Source organism: Bufo gargarizans, chromosome 7 (genome assembly GCF_014858855.1).
Source record: "Bufo gargarizans isolate SCDJY-AF-19 chromosome 7, ASM1485885v1, whole genome shotgun sequence".
NCBI lineage: Eukaryota > Metazoa > Chordata > Amphibia > Anura > Bufonidae > Bufo > Bufo gargarizans.
In genome coordinates this window covers 19,513,921-19,537,831 of record NC_058086.1, presented here as the reverse complement: position 1 = coordinate 19,537,831, position 23,911 = coordinate 19,513,921, and the positions used below count along the sequence as shown (strand labels likewise).

General features: G+C 45.2%; 1 protein-coding gene across 3 annotated transcripts in view; it reads left to right on the top strand.

Annotated features, from left to right (window-relative positions):
* The window catches only part of PBRM1 (polybromo 1), an 83,922-nt gene that overhangs the window by 36,332 nt on the left and 23,679 nt on the right, over positions 1–23,911 (top strand). For 2 of the 3 annotated variants that reach the window (XM_044302084.1, XM_044302083.1), the window contains exons 13-20: positions 9,428–9,528; positions 16,084–16,360; positions 17,735–17,840; positions 19,100–19,742; positions 20,296–20,507; positions 21,435–21,620; positions 22,382–22,539; positions 22,675–22,941. In XM_044302084.1, the coding sequence (XP_044158019.1) occupies positions 9,428–9,528; positions 16,084–16,360; positions 17,735–17,840; positions 19,100–19,742; positions 20,296–20,507; positions 21,435–21,620; positions 22,382–22,539; positions 22,675–22,941 (1,950 nt within the window). The remainder of the gene's footprint in view (positions 1–9,427; positions 9,529–16,083; positions 16,361–17,734; positions 17,841–19,099; positions 19,743–20,295; positions 20,508–21,434; positions 21,621–22,381; positions 22,540–22,674; positions 22,942–23,911) is intronic. The other variant, XM_044302082.1, reaches the window with a different exon arrangement.

Sequence of the window (23,911 nt, the reverse complement as noted above, 5' to 3'; positions counted from 1 at the left end):
ATGCAAAGTTAGGATATGCAGAGCAGGGGGCGGGGAAGGTCAGATTATTCATGCCCACAAATATTCATGAGGGAGAGCTCAGGCATTGTTATACGCCCCCTCAGCATTACGCACAGCAATAACAGAACCATGGAAAGGTGTAAGTATGGGTTTTTCTCTTAAGAAATCAAGCTTAACTAATGTATATTTTAGTCCTGATGAGTTTTGAGGTTTGCATTTTTTTCCCCATAACTTTGATAACCTCTTTAAAGCAGTGGTCTGCTTAGACTTTGGGTGTTAAAGGGAACCCGTCATCAACTTTATGCTGACCTCACTGAGGGCAGTATAAAGTACTGACAGAAATGCTGATGTCAGCGGTGTGTCACTCATGAGCTAATAGTAAGTGTTTGCTGAGAACCAACATCATAATCATTGCAGCCCAGGGCTTGACAAGAGTCAAATCTACCTGAGAAGAGTCATGGTTATTCCTAATCTCCTGCTCTCTCACCCATCTGCTGATGATTGGCAGTTCTCTCCTAGAGGGAAAGGGAGAAAACTAGGTAGAAGACGGTCTGTCATCAGCAGGTGGGCGGGAGAGCAGGAATTCATGAATAACCAGGACTCTTCTCAGGTGGCCGGGACTCTTTTTTCCAGGCCCAGTCTGCAATGACTGATGTTGGTTCTCAGCAATCACTTACTTTAAACTTTTAAATGACCGACCGCTGAAATCATCTCGCCTGTCTCTACTTTATGCTGACGTTAGTATGGGCAGCACAAAGTTGATGACAGGTTCCCTTTAAGTCACCGGAAGAAATATAACTGTTTGCGTCTGTGATTAAAGGGCTTGTCTCATCTTACCGTTACTAAGGCTAGATGATACACAGTCCCAAATACCTCCCGGTCGGGGAAACTCCAGAGCGCTCCGGCGCTCACTGTTTCAGTATCCCCCATTGCGGTGCATGACAGCTATGGGAACAGCTATGCTGTTTTAGGCCCCTTTCACACGAGCGAGTTTTCCTCGCGGGTGCAATGCGGGAGGTGAACGCATTGCACCTGCACTGAATCCTGACCAATTCATTTCAATGGGTCTGTGTACATGAGCGTTGTTTTTCACGCATCAGTTCTACGTTGCGTGAAAATCGCAGCATGTTCTATATTCTGCGTTTTTCACGCAGCCCTGGCCCCATAGAAGTGAATGGAGCTGCGTGAAAAACGCATTGCATCCGCAAGCAAGTGCGGGTGCAATGCGTTTTTCACTGATGGTTGCTAAGAGATGTTGTTTGTAAACCTTCAGTTTATCACGCGCGTGAAAAACGCATTGCACCCGCGTGGAAAAAACTGAACGCAATCGCAGGCAAAACTGACTAAACTTGCTTGCAAAATAGTGCGAATTTCACTGAACGCACCCTGAACGCATCCGGACCTAATCCGTCACGCTTGTGTGAAAGGGGCCTTAGGCCTCTTTCAGATGGTCGTTGCGGGAACACGTGCGATTTTTCCACGCGAGTGCAAAACATTGTAATGCGTTTTGCACTCGCGTAAGAAAAATCGTGCATGTTTGGTACCCGAACTTCTTCACAGAAGTTTGGGCTTAGGATCGGTGATCTGTAGATTGTATTATTTTCCCTTATAACATGGTTATAAGGGAAAATAATAGCATTCTGAATACAGAATGCATAGTAAAATAGCACTGGAGGGGTTAAAAAAATAATAATTTAACTCACCTTAGTCCACTTGATCGCGAAGCCCGCATCTCCTTCTGTCTTCATCTTAGCTGTGTGCAGTAACAGGATCTGTGGTGACGTCACTCCGGTCATCACATGGTCCATCACATGATCTTTTACCATGGTGATGGATCATGTGATGACCGGAGTGACGTCACCACAGGTCCTGTTCCTCCACACAGCACAGAAGACAGACAGAAGAGATGCCGGGCTGCGCGATCAAGTGGATTAAGGCGAGTTAAATTATTATTATTTATTTTAACCCCTGCAGCGCTATTTTACTATGCATTCTGTATTCAGAATGCTATTATTTTCCCTTATAACCATGTTATAAGGGAAAATAATAATGATCGGGTCTCCATTCCGATTGTCTCCTAGCAACCGTGCGTGAAAATCGCACCGCATCCGCACTTGCTTGCGGATGCTTGCGATTTTCACGCAAACCCATTCATTTCTATAGGGCCTGCGTTACGTGAAAAACGCACAAAATAGAGCATGCTGCGATTTTCACGCAATGCATAAGTGATGCGTAAAAATCACCGCTCATGTGAACAGCCCCATAGAAATGAATGGGTCGGGATTCAGTGCGGGTGCAATGCGTTCAACTCGCGCATCGCGCCCGTGTGAAAGGGGCCTTAGAGTTAGGCAAGCAGCATAGCTTGCTGTGCTACGCTGTTTCTGTAGCTCTCATGCACCTCAATGAAAGCTAATGAAACAGCAGAGCCGCTGGTTGTCTCACGTCAGCAAATAGCATTTATTATGTGGGAGAAAGTTAATACAAGGCACTTACTAATGTATTGTGATTGTCCATATTGCCTTCTTTGCTGGCTGGATTCATTTTTCTCTCACAGGTGGCTGACAAAATCCCGCGATCAAGCTGCTGCCAGCTTCCCTGGCTGCCCCTATTCACCTCATAACTCCACACAAGCACTCATTGATAGTAAGAAGCCGCCTGTCAGTCTATATAAAGGGGTGGCCCCTCCCCTCCTGATAAGCCAAGCCCACACTGACGAATCAGAGTAGAGGAGGTGTGGCTACTGTGCAGTGTGCCTCCTCCCTTTATGCGTCGTGCCTGTCTGTGGGAGGCTCGTTACAGCAGTACAAATGCTGTGAAGTAAAGCAGGGACTTATCAGGTGGTTATAGGCAGGAGGAATATATGTAGGGGGTAATATAGAGCACAACTGAATGATCGTATTAATTGTAAGCAGCAATGTATGAAGGGGATACTAAAGAGGACATCCTAATGGGAAAATTATAAACCCACAATGCGGGCTTATTAAATGGGTTGTGTCACTTCAGCAAGTGGAATATATCCTGTAGAGAAAGTTAAAGGGAACCTGTCACCGGGTTTTTGGGTATAGCGCTGAGGACATGGGTTGCTAGATGGCTGCTAGAACATCCACAATACCCAGTCCCCATAGCTCTGTGTGCTTTTATTGTGTGAAAAAAACTATTTTATACATATGCAAATTAACGTGATAGGACTCAGGGACAGGACTCATCTCGGGTTAATTTGCATATATATCAAATCGGTTTTTGACACAATAAAAGCACACAGAGCTAAGGGGACTGGGTATTGCGGATGTGCTAGCGGCGATCTAGCAATCCATGTCCTCAGCTCTATACCCAAAATCCCGGTGACAGGTTCCCTTTAATACAAACCACTTACTAATGTATTGTGATTGTCCATATTGTCTCCTTTGCTGGTTTGATGCACTTTTCCTTCAGATTATACACTGATCGTTTCCATGGTTACGACCACCCTGCAATCCATTAATGGTGGCCACGCTTGCACACTACATAAAAAAGTTCTGGCATCTCTAGTGGCTGGGACTGTGGGAGCGCACATAGGCTGGTGCTTTTTTTTCTATAGTGTACAAGCACGGCCACCGCTGATGGATTGGAGGGTGGTTGTAACCATGGAAACAAGCAATGTATAATGTCAAGGAAAAATTAATCTAGCCAGCAAAGGAAGCAATATGGACAATCACAATACATTAGTAATGTGGATAATAACAATACATTAGTAAGTGCCTTCTATTAACTTTCTCACTTAAAAGTGATGATCCGTATACTTACATTTTGCATGGCGCGGGGTTACTCATGCAGAACGCTCCATGTCTGGGTGTCACTCGTGCACAGTGTGTATAGGAAATAAGCATGATAACCTCAGGGGACCAGGAGGTCTAGTGCTATCAGCGGACCAACATGCTATACACAGCAGGGCTTCCATCTAGCATTTTTGTCAGCAGCATAATGCTCACCCACACAGGCAAAGGTTTCCCAGGAATGTCTCCACCCGATTCCAACACGTCCTTGGCTGCCTGGTTGCCAGATTATCACTAACTGATCATTTATGGGAACAGCTGTGATGCCAGCTTCAGCAACCTACAGTATGAGTGTGCAGGATCTAGAGGCTCAGCTGCAACATGTGTGGACAAATAATGGGCATTATTATATTTGTTTTGTCAGTGAGTGTACCTGACCACATCTTCACTTTATTCTTGAATTTTCTTGAACATCCCCAATTTCCTTCTTTCTATCTTTGAATATAATCTTCCTGCATTTGTTTCCCTACACCCTAAACTCCTTCTAGGGATCAACAGATTATCGGGAGTTACCGATATTATCGGCCGATATTCATGATTTTCAAAGGTATCGGCATCTAACCTTGCTGATAATGCGTCCAGCGCGCTATCACAGAATATGAGTGCGCCCCCCCAGTATTAAAATCATGGGGGGCTCCTCTTCATTGGTGGCAGTGGCAGCTTCTGATTGGAACCCCAGCTGTGTAATCCTGGGGCTCCGATCGGTTACCAGCCAGGTAAAGAAGCCGGACGGCACTCGCTGTGTGCACGGGAAAGGAGCGGACTCCAACGTTTAACTTATAAGGAATCCCAGCCGCTGTGTCTTTAAAGGAGTTCTGCACTTTCATTTAACTGATGATCTATCCTCTGGATAGATCATCAGCATCTGATCGGCGGGGGTCCGACACCCGGGACCCCGCCGATCAGCTGTTTGAGAAGTACACTTGAATGGAGCTTAGCTCCGCCCACGCTAGTTGATACTAGTCGTGACGTCAGTGGGCTGGCGGTAAACCGTGAGAAGGCCGCGGCGCTGCTGCCTTCTCAAACAGCTGATCGGCAGGGGTCCCCGATGTCGGACCCCCGCCGATCAGATGCTGATGATCTATCCAGAGGATAGATCATCAGTTAAATGAAAGTGCAGAACCCCTTTAAAGATATATTCTTTTATTGTAATCTTTTCTCAGTATGTCCTACAATCAGCTTATTGTTGGACATACGGAGAAAAGATTACAATAAAAGAATATATCTTTAAAGACACAGCTGCTGGGATTCCTTATATGTTAAACCATGGCAGCCAGGACACTACTAAAGCCCTGGCTGCCATGGTAAGCTTTCTGCTGCCATGTGCACAAAACACAAGGCAGCATGGAGATTGTGAAGCCCTATTCACCCTATGAGGCTCATAGAGCTCTATTAGGGTGAATACGAGAAGGGATTAAAAGATCCCAGGTTCTAGCCCCTAAGGCCTCTTTCACACGGGTGTCGCGGATTTGGGCCGGATAAGATGCGGGTGCGTTGCAGAAAAATCTTGCAAGTGCAAAACATTTTAATGCGTTTTGCACGCGCGTGAGAAAAATCGGCATGTTTGGTACCCGAACCCGGACTTCTTCACAGAAGTTTGGGTTCGGTGTTGTGTAGATTTTATTCTTTTCCCTTATAACATGTTTATAAGGGGAAATAATAGCATTCTTAATACAGAATGCAAAGTAAAATAGTTATGGGTTAAAAAATGAAATAAAAAAAAAATTTAACTCGCCTCATCCACTTGTTCGCGCAGCCCAGCTTCTCTTCTGTCTTCTTCTTTGCTGTCCAGGAGGAAAAGGACCTGTGGTGACGTCACTGCGCTCATCACATGATCCATCATGTGGTGAGTGGTGAGCGCAGTGACGTCACCACAGGTCCTTTTCCTCAGATAAGAAGACAGACGAGAAGCCGGGGTGCGTGAACAAGTGGACAAGGGTCCATTCACACGTCCGTGTGTGTTTTGCGGATCTGCACGGACATCGGCGATGTACGTTCCGCATTTTGCGGACTGCACATCATCGGCACTTAATAGAAAATGCCTAATCTTGTCCACAATTCCGGACAAGAATAGGACATGTTCTATTTTTTTCGGGAACCGAAGTGCGGATCTGCAATTCCGGATCCGGGCAGGAGATCGTGCGGCCCCATAGAAATGAATGGGTCCGCAATTCCGTTCCGCAAAATGCGGAACAGAATTGCGGATTTGTGAATGGACCGCAATTTTCTTTTTTTTAACCCCTCCATCACTATTTTACTTAGCATTCTGTATTAAGAATGCTATTATTTTCCCTTTATGACCATGTTATAAGGGAAAATAATAATGATCGGGTCACCACCCCAATCGTCTTCTAGCAACCATGCATGAAAATTGCACCGCATCCGCACTTGCTTCCGGATGCTTGCGATTTTCACGCAGCCCTTTTCACTTCTATGGGGCCTGCGTTGTGTGAAAAACGCACAAAATAGAGCTGCGATTTTCACACAATGCACAGGTGTGCACAGCCCCATATAAATGAATGGGTCCGGATTCAGTGGGGGTGCAATGCGTTCACCTTACGCATTGCACCCGCGCGGAAATCTCGTCCATGTGAAAGAGGCCTAAGGGGGAGGGGGGGGGCACCAAAATATTAGGGATAAATCATCCCCTTTTCCAATTTTATATATAAACAATAAATAAATAAACATCATGCATTGCCACGTCCGAAAATCCAAACTATTAAAATATAATTTTTTTAATCTCCTATGTGCTGAACGCCATAACAGAATTTTTTTTATTTTTTTTCAAAGATGAAAATGCACGAAAATCAGTATAAGTTATCGGCTATCGGCCTGAATGTTCACAGGTTATCAGTAATCTATATCAGTCGATCCCTAAGGCCTCTTTCACACGGGTGTTGCGGGAAAATGTGCAGGTGCGTTACGATTTTTCTGCGTGAGTGCGCATGTTTGGTACCCAAACCCGAACTTCTTCACAGAAGTTCGGGCTTGGGATCGATGTTCTGTAGATTGTATTATTTTCCCTTATTACATGGTTATAAGGGAAAATAATAGCATTCTGAATACAGAATGTATAGTACAATAGCGCTGGAGGGGTTAAAAAAATAATTATTATTATTTAACTCGCCTTAGTCCACTTGTTCGCGTAGCCCGGCATCTCCTTCTGTCTCCTTTGCTGAACAGGACCTGGGGTGAGCATTAATTACATGATCCATCACCATGGTAAAAGATCATGTGACGGACCATGTGATGACCGGAGTGACGTCATCACAGGTCCTGTTCATGTAATTAATGCTCACCCCAGGTCCTGTTCAGCAAAAGAGACAGAAGGAGATGCCGGCTGCGCGAACAAGTGGATTAAGGTGAGTTACATTTTTTTTTAACCCCTCCAGCGCTATTTTACTATGCATTCTGTATTCAGAATGCTATTATTTTTCCTTATAACCATGTTATAAGGGAAAATAATAATGATCGGGTCTCCATCCCGATCGTCTCCTAGCAACCGTGCGTGAAAATCGCACCGCATCCACACTTGCTTGCGGATGCTTGCGATTTTCGCGCAACCCCATTCACTTCTATGGGGCCTGCGTTGCGTAGATTATCGCACCACAACGCACAAAGAGGAGCATGCTGCGATTTTCACGCAATGCATAAGTGATGCGTGAAAATCACCGCTCATGTAAACAGCCCCTAAGAAATTAATGGGTCGGTATTCAGTGCGGGTGCAATGCGTTCAACTCACGCATCGCATCTGCGCGGAATACTCGCCCGTGTGAAAGGGGCCTAACTCTTTCAGCTCAGATATTCCCACAATAATGCAGAAACATCTAAAACTAGAAGGGAGTGTCTCCGAGTTAAAATAAAATACCAGTAGCAAATGTAATAAAATAAAGCACACAGTACTTGGCCCTAAAGAATGCAAGAAACCAAAAAATGCACAAAAGAAATAAAAACATCCCAAAGTTCTCTCTTCTATTGAATTGATCATGTTTGGTAAAACGTAGAATTATCTAATGCAGTGTTTCCCAACCAGTGTGCCTCCAGCTGTTGCAAAACTACAACTCCCAGCATGCCTGGACAGCCTTTGGCTGTGCAGGCATGCTGGGAGTTGTAGTTTTGCAACAGCTGGAGGCACACTGGTTGGGAAACACTGATCTAATGAACATGTCGAAGGAGCTCAGCCATGCCAACCTCTTCCTCTGCACTGTCCTTTGTCTGACTATAAGGTCTCATGCACACGGCTGTTGCCCGGGCGTGACCATATTCCGGGCCGCAAACAGCGGGTCCGCAATACACTGGCGCCGGCCGTGTGCACCACGGATGCGGACCTATTCACTTGGAAGCACTATCGAGTGCTTCCGTGGGGTTTCTCACCTTGCCTCCGCACCGCTAAAAAGTTGTGCATGCGCAGTAGGGCTTCACATCACTATGCTAGACGGAAACTTCCGCCTAGCAATGAGCCCAGTAATGTCACCGACACAGGTGGACGGTCTGTATCGCTGTTTTAGAGGCGGGTACCAGGTGAAGAGCTGGGTTTACATGCAGCGATCACCTGTACAATATAGGAACGAGGGATAACTATTGCGATCGCTCGTCCTCATACAGCAGCACTGTTCCTGGGAAGCAGATTGCTGTTTAGACCGCACAATCTGCTGCCCAGAAGCCATGATTTGTGGTGCCTGCAGGAACGACAGGATCACCCGATGAGCGAGCGCTTCGCACGTTCATCATGTGATCTGCTGCATCTTTAGACAGCAGATTCACGGGAACGAGCGTTCGCAGGAACAATCGTTCCCAATAATCTGCCCCATTATCTGGGCGTCTAAACCCAGCTTTACTGTGCTTCAGTGATGCAGACAGACACATTTTTTTTATGACCTGGCTATCTGCATTAGAATCGCTCCCTTTGCTGGATACCAGGTGAGCTCGAGCTGTCTAGTGCGGTATTTCTTTTGTAGGTGTTCCATATTAAAGGGTTCAGGAACCTTGGAGGAAATGGGAGAAGTGACTTGTTTGTCAGTACCTAGGGGTGCACGCCAATTGTCAGGGTATTTTATAAATGCAAGAACTTCACCCTAGTGCCCAGCAGCGGTGTGCGGCGTCCATGTGGCTTCTGCTCCCTGTGCACACACGGCTGGTGGACAGGCTTTCTGTGTGATACTTCAGCATAGTAATGGGTATCACTTCTGGCTGGACTATAAATGGTTGTGTGCTGGTGCCATTAATTCACATATGTTCTATGCGGTATCATTTTTATAAATTTTCCCACCATATATCGATCCGTTTTGGTATAAAATTGGCAATTTTTGAACCCTACCTATTTTTTTAAGCACCCAGGCCTCATCAGAAGAGGCCTTTTTATCGCTTTGCCTGCAGCTGGAGGAGAGGCACACCGCACACAATAGCGTATTTGATGACAAATGTGAGGCACTGCTGCGTCTGATGAAATGTAAATGTCCCTGAGCCGCTGTATCACAGATCCGTGACTCTTTTAATATTTATACACTGACACCAGTTGTAGAGGGAAACCGATCTATGCAGCTGTTTAATATTCATGTATTCTGGGAACGTTTGGCAGAGCGAGGCTGACTCTGGAGATTTGTTCTTTATTTCAGGCTAAAAAGAAAGAGCTGGCTCGCAGAGACCTCGATATAGAGGACGGAGACAGCATGATTTCCTCCGCCACATCTGACACCGGCAGCGCAAAGAGGAAGAGGTAACGTTTCGCTCAGCTGGAATTCCCAGCGTCTTTGTATCCATTGTCATCCGGTTTGTAGCACGGAGGCCAGTGCCTGTACTCAATTGTGCTGGATGTGGATCCTTTATGCTCGTATAGAGGGGATGGCGACACTGCTGGTAGGATTATGCTCCATAATGACCGGTAGTTGGGATCTAGTGCAAAGTAATAGGTGTGCAGTGGGACCTCTCAATTCTAGAACGTCTTATACACGGAACGCAACATGGCAGCGGACATTTCGATGGATATTTCACGTAGGCCGCGAGCCGTCTGGGAATTGTCCTAATGGACGAGGTGTTCCCCTGTATACTAGTCCCCACATCTGTCCTTGCAGCTAGCAGAACATTGTGCAGTCCTCGTGAGGAGCTGATTTGCATGAAAATTTGCTTTGATTTTATCATTAGCCAAGTACATGAGTCACATTGTTACCATGGTCACACGTTTTTGGCATTTGAGCTCTTCTTATTGGTGCGCGCGTCCTAAGAGTTAAAGCAGTGGGGCGCTAAGTTCACTCTCCAGATATCTCCCCGAACTGCTGATCAGAACACCGTCATTTACTGGTGACTACTTGAACTAGAGCTACATGCACACGACTGTATGCGTTTTGCGGTCAACAAATTGCGGATCCGCAAAAAAAAAAAACAGATGCCACCCGTTTTTTTTTTGTTTTTTTTTGTGGATCCATTGTAACAATGCCTAAAACGGACAAGAATTGGACATGTTCTATTTATTTTTTTATTTTTTTGCGGGGCTACAGAATGGACATACTGATGCGGACAGCACACGGAAACAAACAATGTTCGTGTGCATGTAGCCTAAGGCCGCATGCACATTGCCGTTGTGCGGCCGTTCCGTGCATTGGGGACGGCAATTGCGGTCCCCAATGCACAGGCAACATCCGTGCAGCGGGCCGGACCCATTCAACTTGAATAGGTCCGTGGTCTGTCCGTACCGCCAAAAAATTACATGTCATATTTATTTGTGGTGCGGAACCACGGAAGCACTCCGTAGTGCTTCCAGTGTTCCGTTCCGTGACTCCGTTCCGCATCTCCGGAATTGCGGATCCATTCAAGTGAATGGGTCCGCATCTGTAATGCAGGGTGTAATGCGGCCGTGGCTTGCTGACCCGCCATTTGCACGCTGCAACACGGCCACGGCCGCCCAACGGCCGTGTGCATAAGGCCTAATAGGGAAGGGTGAGTGAATCCCCACATCATGATGGGTGCTAGGACTGATAAAATCCACATGTCTATAGGAAAAAAACATTTATAGTAATTCTACTTCCCGTTTAGGTAAGGGATCCCGTCTAGCGGGAAAATCTTTAAATAGGGGTTGTCCTATTAATATTTTTTTAAATAATCTAGATTTTTTTTAAACCAACACCAAGATCTGACTACTTTTGTAATTGCATATAATTAAAGGGGTTTTCCAATACTTAGACACTTAGCCATGTCCAGGATAGGTCAGTACTAGATTGGTTGACCAACACCCGTCTACTCTACCAATCAGCTGTTGCTGGCATCCACTGCCGATGAGAATGCTCCACCTACTGTGTAGCTTCCAGCGCTGGTGTTCTGCAGCGCAGCTTACGCTTACTTGAATGCTTGTGCTTAGCACTCTGTTCACTGTATAGCTGACTGGTGGGGGTTCCTGGTGGCAGATGCCTGCCAATATGATATTGATGATTTATCCTGAGGATAGGCCATCAAAATCCTAGTACTGAAAAACCGCTTTCAAATTTTAGTGCAGCCAATGACTTATTCAATGAGATTTCTCTATATAGAGCCACTCTCTTCCTTATTTCATAGTCCACCTCAGTAACATCGCAGAGGTGGTCGCGCATGCTCCGTTCCATCCTCCAACTGCCACCAGCTGTAGCTACTGATGGAAGCTCTGTCAGTTACATGGAGAGAGCTGCAGTGAAAGGACACGTTCCTGGAGCTGCAGCCTGAAATAAATGTAGTAGAGCAATTGGGTAACGAATAAGGAGATCCATGTGAGGTACAGGCTGGTTCTGCCATGTACTATATGAGGTCCGATTTTTCTTTTTGTTTACATTAATCACGTATAACCTCTTTAAGGGAAAATATAGAGAATATAATGACTTTATTGAAAGTGAATTGCAGATGTATGCAACTATATGACGTGTATTGGGCTTCACATCTAAGGCTACTTTCACACCTGCGTTAGGTGCGGATCCGTCTGGTATCTGCACAGACACATCCGCACCTATAATGCAAACGCTTGTATCCGTTCAGATCGGATCAGTTTGCATTACCATGAACCATTTTATTATTTTTTTTGTTCATGATATTGCAAACTGATCCGTTTTGACTTACACTAACCCTGGGTTCAGACCTGAGCGTTTTACAGCGCGTTCCTACGCGCTGTAAAACGCACAACAGGCAAGAACCAATGATTCCCTATGGGAATGGTTCTCACCTGGGCGTTTTACAGCGCGTACGATCGCGCTGTAAAACGCCCGACGCTCAAACAAGTGCTTGAGCTTTTTTTGGGGCGTTTGTCGCGCGTTCCCGCACATAGATATTCGGGAACGCGCGACAATGTGTGCACGCCTGTCTCTGTATGCGCGATTGTAAACGCCCGTACAATCGCGCATACAGAGCGCTCGTTTCAGAACGCTCAGGTCTGAACCCAGGGTCAAAGTCAATGGGAGACGGATCTGTTTTCAATTGCACAATATTGTGTCAGTGAAAACTGATCCGTCCCCATTGACTTACATTGTAAGTCAGGACGGATCCGTTTGGCTCCGCATCGTCAGGCGGACATCAAAACGCTGCAAGCAGCGTTTTGGTGTCCGTCTCCAGAGCGGAATGGAGGCGGAACGGAGGCAAACTGATGCATTCTGAGCGGATCCTTTTCCATTCAAAATGCATTGGGGCTGAACTGATCCTTTTCGGGCCGCTTGTGAGAGCCCTGAAACGGATCTCACAAGCGGACCCAGACACGCCAGTGTGAAAGTAGCCTAACGTATACATTGGGAAAATTCTCCCTGAATGTACACAAAGCAGAGACGCAAACAGGGTGTGAACAGGGCTTTACGTTGGTGGCCATCTGTAAACTGGACTGCCCATATATTCCCAGGGCCCCTCTAAGATTCTCTTAACCCCTTAAAGTGTTTCACAGCCCTGTGTCCTTGGTACCTAAGGGTTCTCTGGCAAAACCTTTTACCTTACCTGCATGGAAATATCTTCAGCTTCCACAAGAATCCACGTCGTGGACAGAACTTTGTAGCAAGTCTAAACTGTTGAATGCTGTGTCTGCTTTGATATTGGTTTTGTCTGATCGTGGCATGCACATGGTGGATACGGCAGTATCAGAGAGACTGAGAAGAGTGCGCATTGTATGTTCATTTCTGGGGTGATAGGAGTGACTGATTCATGTAGGAATGGATTCCTCAGGCTGAGGGCTCATTCACACAACCGTGGTTTGGTTCCGCATCTGAGCCGGTCCCGTTCACTTTATTGGGGCTGCAAGAGATGCGGACAGCACTCCGTGTGCTGTCCGCATTCGTAGCTCTCTTCCGTGGCCACGCAAAAAATTATAGATCATGTCCTATTGTCCGTTTTTCGGACAAGAATAGGCATTTCTATAATGGGCCGCCTGTTCCGTTCCGCAAATTGAGGAAGGCACACAGGCAGCATCCGTGTTTTGTGGACCGCAAAACACTGCACGGTCGTGTGAATGAGCCCTGAGGAAAATGTTTGTTAGATTTTCTTTAAAGGGGTTAGAAGAGGCCAGCGCTCCGTGAGTGTCGCTGCCTCTTCCTAGGCTTTGTGACAATACCGTACATCAGTCACATGGCCTAGTTGCAACTCAGCCCCATTCAAGCCTGGGAGGCTGAGCTGCAATACCGAGCACTACCACTATACGATGTACTGGAAAGCTGCTGGGAGGCGGCTGAGGATAGGTCAGAGGGGTAGTCCAAGTTATTTTTTATTGATGACCTATCCTCTGGATTGTGCGGGTCTGACACCCTGCACCCCCGCCGATCAGTTGTTTGGTAAGAAGGCCGTGCACCATGCCAGCGCAACCTTCTCTTCATTGTTTACCTGCTCACCGTCGCATCCGCAGTGGTGAGCAGGCGTGATTACTCCTAAGCTGTCCCATTCATTTCAATGGGATGGCTAGTTCCTATACACTCCTCTCATAGTGTGGTAAGATGCCCTATGAGAGGAGCACCTGCTTGTTAGGCTACTTTCACACTAGCGGCAGGACGGATCCGACAGGCTGTTCACCCTGTCGGATCCGTCCTGCCGCTATTTTGCCGTGCCACCGGACCACCGCTCCGTCCCCATTGACTATAATGGGGATGGGGGCAGAGCTCCAGCGCAGCATGGCAGTGTACGGCGAAAGGCCGCCAGGCTAAAAGTACTGCATGTCCAACTTTTTAGTCCGGCGGCCTCTCACCGTGAACTGCCGTGCTGCGCTGGAGCTCCGCCCCCGTTCCCATTATAGTCAATGTGGACAGAGCGGCGGCACGGCGAAATAGCGGCAGGACGGATCAGACAGGGTAAACAGCCTGTCGGATCCGTCCTGCCACTAGTGTGAAAGTACCCTTAGAACCAATAAGTGGAACTGGGCAATAGACCCCAATACTGTCCAGTTCTTTGCATTGGATCCACTTCTAATCCGAGGCGGTCACGCGTTTGTTTCAGATGAATCTGGTGCTGCAGGGTCACCGGGTTCTAATAAAACAGATAAATTGATCATGGGCAGTTGTGTCCAGTGTTTCATATGATGTGACCAAGTCATTTCTGCTCCTGCAGCTCCATAGCAGTCAGATACGATCCAGTCCTTTTGAAGTCTTATTCAGTTTATTGGCGGTTTTGAACGTCTTAGCTGTGACTTGTAATATCTGCCTGGAGTGGCGAGCGTCCTCCTGTATGTCACTGTGCAGCAGTAAGGAAACCAATCATTGCTAATTTCCCTGCAAGATTTTGAAGCTTCTGCTGTATTTTTAGCACATTTATCTGGAAAGGGTTGTTGGATGTGATTTTTCTATTATTCTTTTTTTTCTATTTGATTGCTTTCCATACAACTGCGGTGAAGTGTCACTGGGAGATGAGACAATGCATTTTACCTTTTTATATATGAAAATCTCAGTTTAGTGGTTTTGTTGTCTTTTGGGGTATTTTATGGCATTGGTATAGTTGAAGTATAAACACATTCTGCATCTATTAGCATCTGAATTGCTTTTTTCCATTATTCTGTTCCATCAGATGCGTGATACACATGGAAGACCTTCTGTTTCCATTGTCATCCATTCACTATGATGTTAAAAAAAAAAATACAGAAAGCTCCTTTGCATCATGTATCCATTGATTTTGATGGAAAGACGGGGGGGAGATTTATCAAGATATGCGCTTTCTGTACCAGTCTTGGTATCCCCTGTGCTCCCTGAGGATACGCCTAACTTAAGACGGGGCGTAGGCCTCGTCACAAATTAGGCGCATCCTTCTGCGGTCCGTGCTCCTAACCAGATATCCACGAGAGCTTAGAGCTGCCTTAGATTTCTGGCTTCATTTACGCCAGATAACTGGCGTAAATGGCAATCAATTTGTTGGGGCAGCTGGCTATGCCCCCTTCCCCGCCCTTGCCATGTCCCCTTTCAGAAAAGTGGCGAGGGTGGCAAAAAAGTGAGATGCACCATTTTTTTATTTTTAAAGTTTTGCTAGCAGCCTTTTTGTTGTACCTGTGGAAAAAAATCATACTCGCCTGTTCCCGGCCACACTGTCAATCTCCATGGCCCCATTCAGTGGTCTTCTGGTTCCTGTCCTGTAAACTTCTGGATAGATCACATAGATGGTCACATCCACCACCGACTGGCCTCTGCTTTGACATGCGGCAAATGACCTGTTTCAGTGGCTGCAACAGGCTGCTAACAAAAGTGAAAGTCCAAAAAGCTAGACAAGCTTTTATTCCAGTCCTTTTATATTGATGGCCTCTCCTCAGTGCTGTAAGTTTCGGTGTAGACTGTCATTGGTGCAACTCAAACCATGGTAATCGGTGGGGTCTGACCGATGGAATCTGCACCAATTGTGGTTTAGGGCTGTATTCCACCTTTGTAGGTTTTCTCTGCACAGCAGCGCTCCCAGACACTTCTTTCTCATGATCAGTGGTGGTCACCGAGCCAGACATAGCCTAAGACTAGGGCTACACGGCGACAGTTGTGACACAAAAGTCCTGCAACAATTTTTATAATGATAGTCTATGGTGTCGCACTGCAGTCGCAAAAAATGCATCCAAGTGCGACACCATTGTTGCAGTGTCGCACGACACATGTTGCAGAGTAGTTGTACCCTATGTGTCACACGACTAATTGTCGTGGGACACATGTCGCCATGTACCCCTAGCCTAAAAGTGATGGCGCAGCCTAGCGATACATCGTGACTTTTTAAGATGGGAAAACTTATGGAATTCTTTAAATCGTAAAACCACCAAGCCTTGACTTGTTTTCCTATGGGCCTTATTTGCACGGCTTGTGGTAACAATCATCTTCATTATATGCAGCAAGAAAAACGTTCGGAAACAGAGGATGAAGATTCTATTCAATGCGGTCCTGGAGGCCCGGGAGACTATTAGCAATCGTCGCCTTTGTGAACTTTTCATGTTCAAACCATCTAAAAAAGACTACCCAGATTATTATAAGATTATCCTGGAACCCATGGACTTAAAAACGATCGAACACAATATCCGCACTGACAAATATTCCACAGAGGACGCCATGATGGACGACATGAAGCTGATGTTCCGGAACGCCTGGCACTATAATGAAGAAGGCTCACAGGTAAGATGGTGTCAGACACGGATAAGAGAGGGAAAACTTTCCTAGAACACGCTCAGACACTGTCCTAGGAGTGCTGACAATTAGTACCCTACCTACTGACAAGAGGAATGCTAACGCCAAGTTGTCAGTTTATTTGTATCCTTCCCGAGAGGAATTGCAGACCAGTAGCGCAGCACAGAGCTCTAAAGGCCCCTTTGCGTACAGGCAGTGTTTGCTAAATTGTTAAAGAGGATCTGTCTGCAGGATCAACCCTACGAATCCAGGCATACTACACGGTAGGGTTGGCCTATGCTATCTGCCTTGGTTGCAATAAAGGAAAGAGAAGAAGCGCAGTGGGTAGAACCGCAAGGATACAGGGCAGAGACAGTGCCAAATGGATGCCAATTTTTATGGGTTGTGCAAGAGGCACAACACCCTGCACGGCTTTGAAATATATCCATTCCTGGCTGCTGCGCGCACTTGATCCGATCCCACGGCTGGACCTGATGCAGTAGCAGAGTATGGAAGAAGGTACCTCGGCACTGCTCACTACAGTGACACAGAAGGATGGTTTCAACAGGTTTATCGAGATATGAACAATGCGTTTCGAAGCCAAACAAGCCCTTTATCAGGCTCGGGATTTGAACCTGAAGGGGCCTGTTCAGCCCTGAAACGTGGGGTTCTAATCTTAAAGAAGTCGTTGAAACGATCCTTCTATGCCTCGGTACTGAGCACTGTGGTACCGTCATCTATCCTCAGAAAATCGGTTGCGGCCTCCCAGGAAAACAAATGCAGTTTTTTGTTCTTGGAAACCCCACAACTTATTTTCAGACAGCTAAACCAGACCTGGCGGCATGTCTGGTTTAGTAGGGTTGATCCTGGTGACAATACAAAGGAAAGTTGACCAGTCGCAAAGTACATATTCTAAAATGAAGATTCCCCTTTAATACAAGGATTAAGTGGCAGTTTTTCATAATTTATGGAGAAGAGGTGAGATGACTTTCAATCTGAAAGCTCGTAAAAAATATGACTTTGCTAATGACATCTAAGTGCATTGCTCTGGGCATATTATATGCATCACACCCATATATTTTAATTACTTGTTGTGCGACCATAAAATTCTGTAGAACAGCGTGTGGAAGCCGAGCTACCGCAGCATGGTCGCTGCCAAGGAGACAAGTTATTGCTCTCTCTGCAAATGTGGAATAAAAAAAATCTACATGTATTTTACACTGACACTGGAGCATTGTGCAGAAGGCTCTCTGCTTTGTACAGAGCATGTCCCCAGGAAGGTCATGTGCTGTGGTCAAGTAGGTTTTCCATTTCTGTGGTGCAGTAATTATTGGGTTTCTGATCTGAAGTACGAGGCAGTAAATGCTCTTAATGCCATGTTAGGTCTACAACGATGCTCACGTTTTGGAGAAGATCCTCAAGGAGAAAAGGAAAGAGCTTGGTACTTTGCCAGATGACGACGATGTGGCTTCGCCGAAGCTCAAGCTAAGTAAGTGATTTGTGTCTTTGTGCTTGTGTGGGGAAGCAGGAGCCACGTAGAGGTAGAAGTGCCTCCTGAAATAGGAGCAGTTGAAAAGGGTTCTCTGGGATTTACATATCGATGACCATATCAATATGAGATCGGTTGGGATCCGACCTTCCGCCGATCATCTGTACGAAAAGGCTGCGGCACTAAGTGAGCGCTTAGGCCTCTTCCTATGCCATGTGACTTCACGTTCATGGGTTACATAGCCTAGGCACAGCTGAGTCGCATTCTAGTGAGCTGAGCTGCAATACCAAGCACAGCCACTATCCAGGGTATAAATTAATTCCTTGCCATGAAAATTAAAGGGGTTGTTCACTTTATTTATATTGTTTACCTATCCTGGTCATCAATATCAGATTGGCGGGGGTCCGGCACCCCCGCCGATCAACTGTTTGAAGGGAAGGCCGCACTTGTAATAGCGCTGCTTTCTCTTCATTGTTTACCTGCTCGCCGTCGCAATCGCAGCGGTGAGCAGGTGAATTACACCTAAGCCGCCCCATTCAGTTCAATGGGACGGCTCTGTAGTATTCACTTGAATGGGAGGGAGCTGTCCCAGAGAAGTGAATTGGACAGCTTAGGTGTACTTACACCTGCGTGCCACAGCGGTTGCGATGGCGAGACAATCACTGATGTTCCCAACAGAGGTAAATTTGTGATCAGCTTCTTCTTATAAGTAGGGATTGACCGCAGTGGAAAACCCCTAAATGGTTGTCCAACTCTTTGAAAGCGATGGCCTATCTTCAGGATAGACTATTACTGTCTGATCAGCCAGGGTCAGATACCCTGCACCTCTACATATCAGAGCTCACTTTCCCTACAGCGCCACCATAGGGGAAATTAAGCATTACACATTGCCCATTCAAATAAGTGGGCTGTCTGTATAATTCAGGAGAGGACGGGTCCTCCAGAGCGGGAGACGCTCTTTGTAACTACTCTTCGATTTTACCCAGAGAAGAGAATACTAAACAGTGCACCGCTCTCTAGTAGGTCATAATTCTCTTACAGGATGTATGAACATGGGTTTTATAAACCAGAAAACCCCTTCAAGGTACATATGCCAAAATCTGAGGGTTTTTATTCAATTGTATTCCAAAGTTTTTCTGTGTGTACTATTTTTATTTTTTTATTTTTTTACTGCACTGGTAATGTACAGTCTATAAGATCTAGTGTGTGTGTATGAAAACTTTCCTTCACCAAAATGTAAAAAGGTTTCTTTTATTTAGGTAGAAAAAGTGGAATATCTCCAAAGAAAACCAAATATCTAAGCCCCATGCAGCAAAAACTGAATGAAGTGTATGAAGCCGTAAAGAATTACACAGATAAGCGTGGCAGACGTCTCAGCGCCATCTTTCTGCGTCTTCCTTCCCGCTCCGAGCTCCCAGACTACTATGTGACCATCAAAAAGCCCATCGACATGGAAAAGATCCGGAGTCACATAATGGCCAACAAGTACCAAGACATAGATGCCATGTTCGAGGACTTTGTCATCATGTTCAATAACGCATGCACTTACAATGAGCCAGAGTCCTTAATTTACAAGGATGCTTTGGTTCTTCATAAGGTGTTACTGGAGACCCGTAGAGATATTGAAGGCGATGAGGATTCCCATGTTCCTAATGTAACTTTGCTCATCCAGGAACTCATACACAATCTGTTTGTGTCCATGATGAGCCATCAGGATGATGAAGGAAGATGTTACAGTGATTCTCTGGCTGAAATTCCTGCAGTTGATCCTAAATTTCCAAAGAGGCCTCCTCTGACATTTGAGATTATTCGAAAGAACGTGGAAAACAATCGCTATCGAAGACTTGACCTTTTCCAGGAGCACATGTTTGAGGTTCTGGAAAGAGCACGGCGAATGAATAGGTAAATGTGGGCAGATTTTTTTTTTATATATATATTTGATCATATCTTTTCCCTGGGTATTTATGTTAGGGCAGTCACTTATTTTTTAGCATGTTGGCAAAGAGATTGTCCACAATCTTATAATAATTCTAAAAAAAAATACTATTTTCCATGTATGTGGAGTCTAAAAAAGACAATCCAGTGAGGAGTTGTCATTTATTTACAAAGTATGGCTCCACCTGGTGTTCAAAGTGTATAGCAGTATGCACATCCTCCTAATGAGCGGAGTGCGGTCTCCTCACAGCCAGGTCTCTGCGTAGTAACCCCCTGTACGCTGCAGCTGATAGACATAGCTTTCTGTCAAAGAAAGAGCAAAGCCTCTGCAACAGCACAGCAGGGAAAGTAAGAAGGGACTATATTGTCAGCTGCCAGAGGGAGAAGGAGACTGATCCTCCCAGAGCCCATCCACAGCAGCACAAGTTAGCAGCAAAAAAACATTTTTAACGATTATTTTAATGCTAAAGAAACTAAACTAGTCTTCAATGTGCTTATGAGCTTTTTATTTTCTACGAAGGACGGACTCTGAAATCTACGAGGACTCTGTCGAGCTTCAACAGTTCTTTATTAAGATACGAGATGAACTTTGCAAGAATGGCGAGATCCTCCTTTCTCCAGCCTTGAGCTATACTACCAAGCACCTACACAATGATGTCGAAAAAGAGAAGAAGGAGAAGCTACCTAAAGAACTAGAAGAAGACAAAGTCAAAAGAGAGGAAGAGAAAAAAGGTATGTACATCTTTGTGGTGGTGGTAAGGGTTGTCCAGAACTTGCTCATTGATGACCTGCTCCCAATCTCAGCACACCTGGGTCCCAATCTTGGCACGCTTGGGGATTAACTGTTTTCAAAAGCACCAATCACCAGAACCAGGCATCAGAACTACACCATTCCATCCGCTTTGTGGTGGTCAGGCCTGGTTACTGCAGTGCTGCTCACATTCACTTGAATGGGAGAAGCGCTTTAGTAACCGGACCCGGTCAATAGATGGTCTTTCTATGGAGCCATTGCCAGTATTGAGCGTAAAGGGTTATCAATGTGAATTGAAAATTTGCCACACGCCAGAAAATAAACCACTTTTCTGGTGTTGGTATACACATCTGCAGTGGGGACGTGTGTGGTGGCCGCAGTGGTCTCGTGCTGTGTACCACTGAAGCCAGTGAATGGCTGCAGCAGTCACATGCCAAATACCTCTATTCCACCGCTGCAGCCTTTTATACGGTGCTGGAAATGACTATGGAAAAATAGATGAATATAGAATGATTATTTTATGCCGTTTACTGCCATAGGACACATTTTCAGTTAACTCAGACAAGCCCTTTAAATTCGTCTAAGGGCCTGTAAAGGGCAGCTTTTACAACTATTTTGCCTGGAAAACCAAGTAGGAATTATGAACTGTAAGTGCGTATTTTAGCCAAGTCTTCTGTGCTGACCACACGCCGCTCCTGTCTCAAAAAATGGACACTGATGGAGAGGCATGTGATGCCACCAGTCCATCAGCGCCTCCTAATAAAATGCACTGCGTCTGCACTACTTGGGTTCCTGACATCTGAGAATACACAATGTAACATGTACCTGTTAGAACCATCTACAGGTTTAACATACCTTCATGTTATCTCTGATTCATTAAAATTTAATTTTTTTCCCTCCTCGTTAAGAAGCTGAGAAGAGTGAAGATCCCGGAGGAGTTTCTGGTCAGTCCGGACAATACCGAACCTACAGCCAAGACTGCAGTTTCAAGAACAGCATGTACCATGTTGGGGATTATGTGTATGTGGAGCCTGCAGAGGCAAACCTCCAGCCACATATTGTCTGTATTGAGCGCCTCTGGGAGGACAATGCAGGTACTGATATCAGTCTTGACTTTCCTTTACTATGAACAACAAAGGGAACATGAACACCGTAGCAAGCTCCATGGTTTATTTTCAGAATGAAAACATAGGTAGTAACACATAAACCGTAGTGAGTTTAACATTTGTGGCTTCCTATAGACATTAGACAGCTGTCAGCTTAAAGGGGTTGTCCTGCCATTTACATTGATGACCTATGTCCTTTCTCAGAGTGTGTATTCTTTCCGCCGCAGCTCTCTCCTTATAACAGCTCAGTGGGAGTGTCCTTTTTCAGTGGTCGTGTTCTTTCCGCTGCAGCTCTCTCCCTGTAACTGCCACAGCCTCTAACAGTAGATACGGCCGGTGGCAGTCGAAGGAGTATGTGTGACCACCTCAGTATGTGGACGTGCACAATACTATACAGATTACACACCAGAGGCCACCATTATAATGAAAACAGAATTTCTCACAACTGGAGTGTTTTTGTAACAGAAAGTAAATTACCAAAGTAGTTTTTTCATGCTGAATTATATTCAAATGACATTTAATGCAGCACAATCCCTTAAAATTCTTAAAAGGACATTAAAAAAGCATGGTGTTGATAAAAAAAATTCATATATTTAGTACAATAAATAATGGCTACCCTTTAGCAGTCACCAGTAAAATGCATTTTAAGTACAACTGTGAACAAGTGACAATTTGTTTGTTTTTTGTACAAAATTTAGCCATAAAATAGGAAAAAGATATAACAAAATATATTTTTTCTTTTTTTGCAGGCGAGAAGTGGTTGTACGGCTGTTGGTTCTATCGTCCCAATGAAACGTTTCACCTCGCCACTCGTAAATTCCTACAGAAGGAAGTCTTCAAGAGTGACTACTATAACAAGGTCCCTGTAAATAAAATCCTTGGCAAGTGTGTTGTGATGTTTGTGAAGGTAAGAATTACTTCTCCTTCATCTGGCCTCTTGATAAGCAGCGTCCCCTTGTGACATCCACAAGCTGGTGTCTGCTTTTATGCTTGCAACCAATTATTGCCATCTGTTGAATTGTGCTCATTTTCTAATCCACAGGAATACTTCAAAATTTGCCCAGAAAACTTTCGAGATGAGGATGTGTATGTATGTGAATCTCGGTATTCTGCCAAAACCAAATCCTTTAAGAAGATTAAGTTATGGACCATGCCGGTCAGTTCAGTGCGCTTCAGGCCCAGAGAAATACCTCTGCCCGTTGTGAGAGTGGCTTCAGTGTTTGCACATAAAGATAAGGTAGACGAAGATGCAGCCTCAGAAAACATGGAGGACACAAAGGATGAGGATATCACACTCTGTCTGGAAAAGGTTTGGTTCATACTTCTTTTACGATGCTGCACTATTAAGGCTGATTTCACAAGTTTACATTCCTGACTTGAGTCAAGTAACTTATTTTATAAATTTGTATTACTTTTATTTCCACCAGTCTGTAGAAAAGCGTCACATAATTCAGTGTAAGCCAAAGAGATTCACTTCCACAGCAATTTTTGCCTGCAGTTTAGCTAGGATGACCTAGATGGGTTTCACACACTGTGGGGCACATTTATTAACAAAGCCCTAAACTGGAGGTGGATACTCCCAAGTTATGAAAAGACAGAACTTTGGCGCATCCAGCGCCAGTTCTAAATGTAAGACAGCTTCCGAGTGGTCTTACATTTAGGCCTCTTTCACATGGGCGAGATTTCCGCGCGGGTGCAATGCGTGAGGTGAACACATTGCACCCGCACTGAATCCGGACCCATTAATTTCTATGGGGCTGTGCACTTGAGCAGTGATTTTCACGCATCGCTTGTGCGTTGTGTGAAAATCGCAGCATGCTCTATATTGTGCACGCAACGCAGGCCCCATAGAAGTGAATGGGGCTGTGTGAAAATCGCAAGCATCCGCAAGCAAGTGCAGATGCTGTGCGATTTTCACGCATGGTTACTAGGAGATGATGGGGATCCAATCATTATTATTTTCCCTTATCCATGTGAAATTAAAGCAGTGTAAACATACCCTTAGGCTACCTGCTCACAGTGCGGATTTGTAAAATCCTCTTGAAATCCACATAAACAACGCACATAAATCTGCACTATTGATTGCGTTAGTACTGTTTTTGGTACGTTTTTTTTTTCCTGCTTGTTAACAATCTCATTGATATATACATATATACATATATATATATATATATATATATATATATATATATATATATATATATATATATATTTCTATATATCTATCTATCGTGCAGGGGCCAGATTTATCATTAGCTCAAGTAAAAATAATGGAGTGA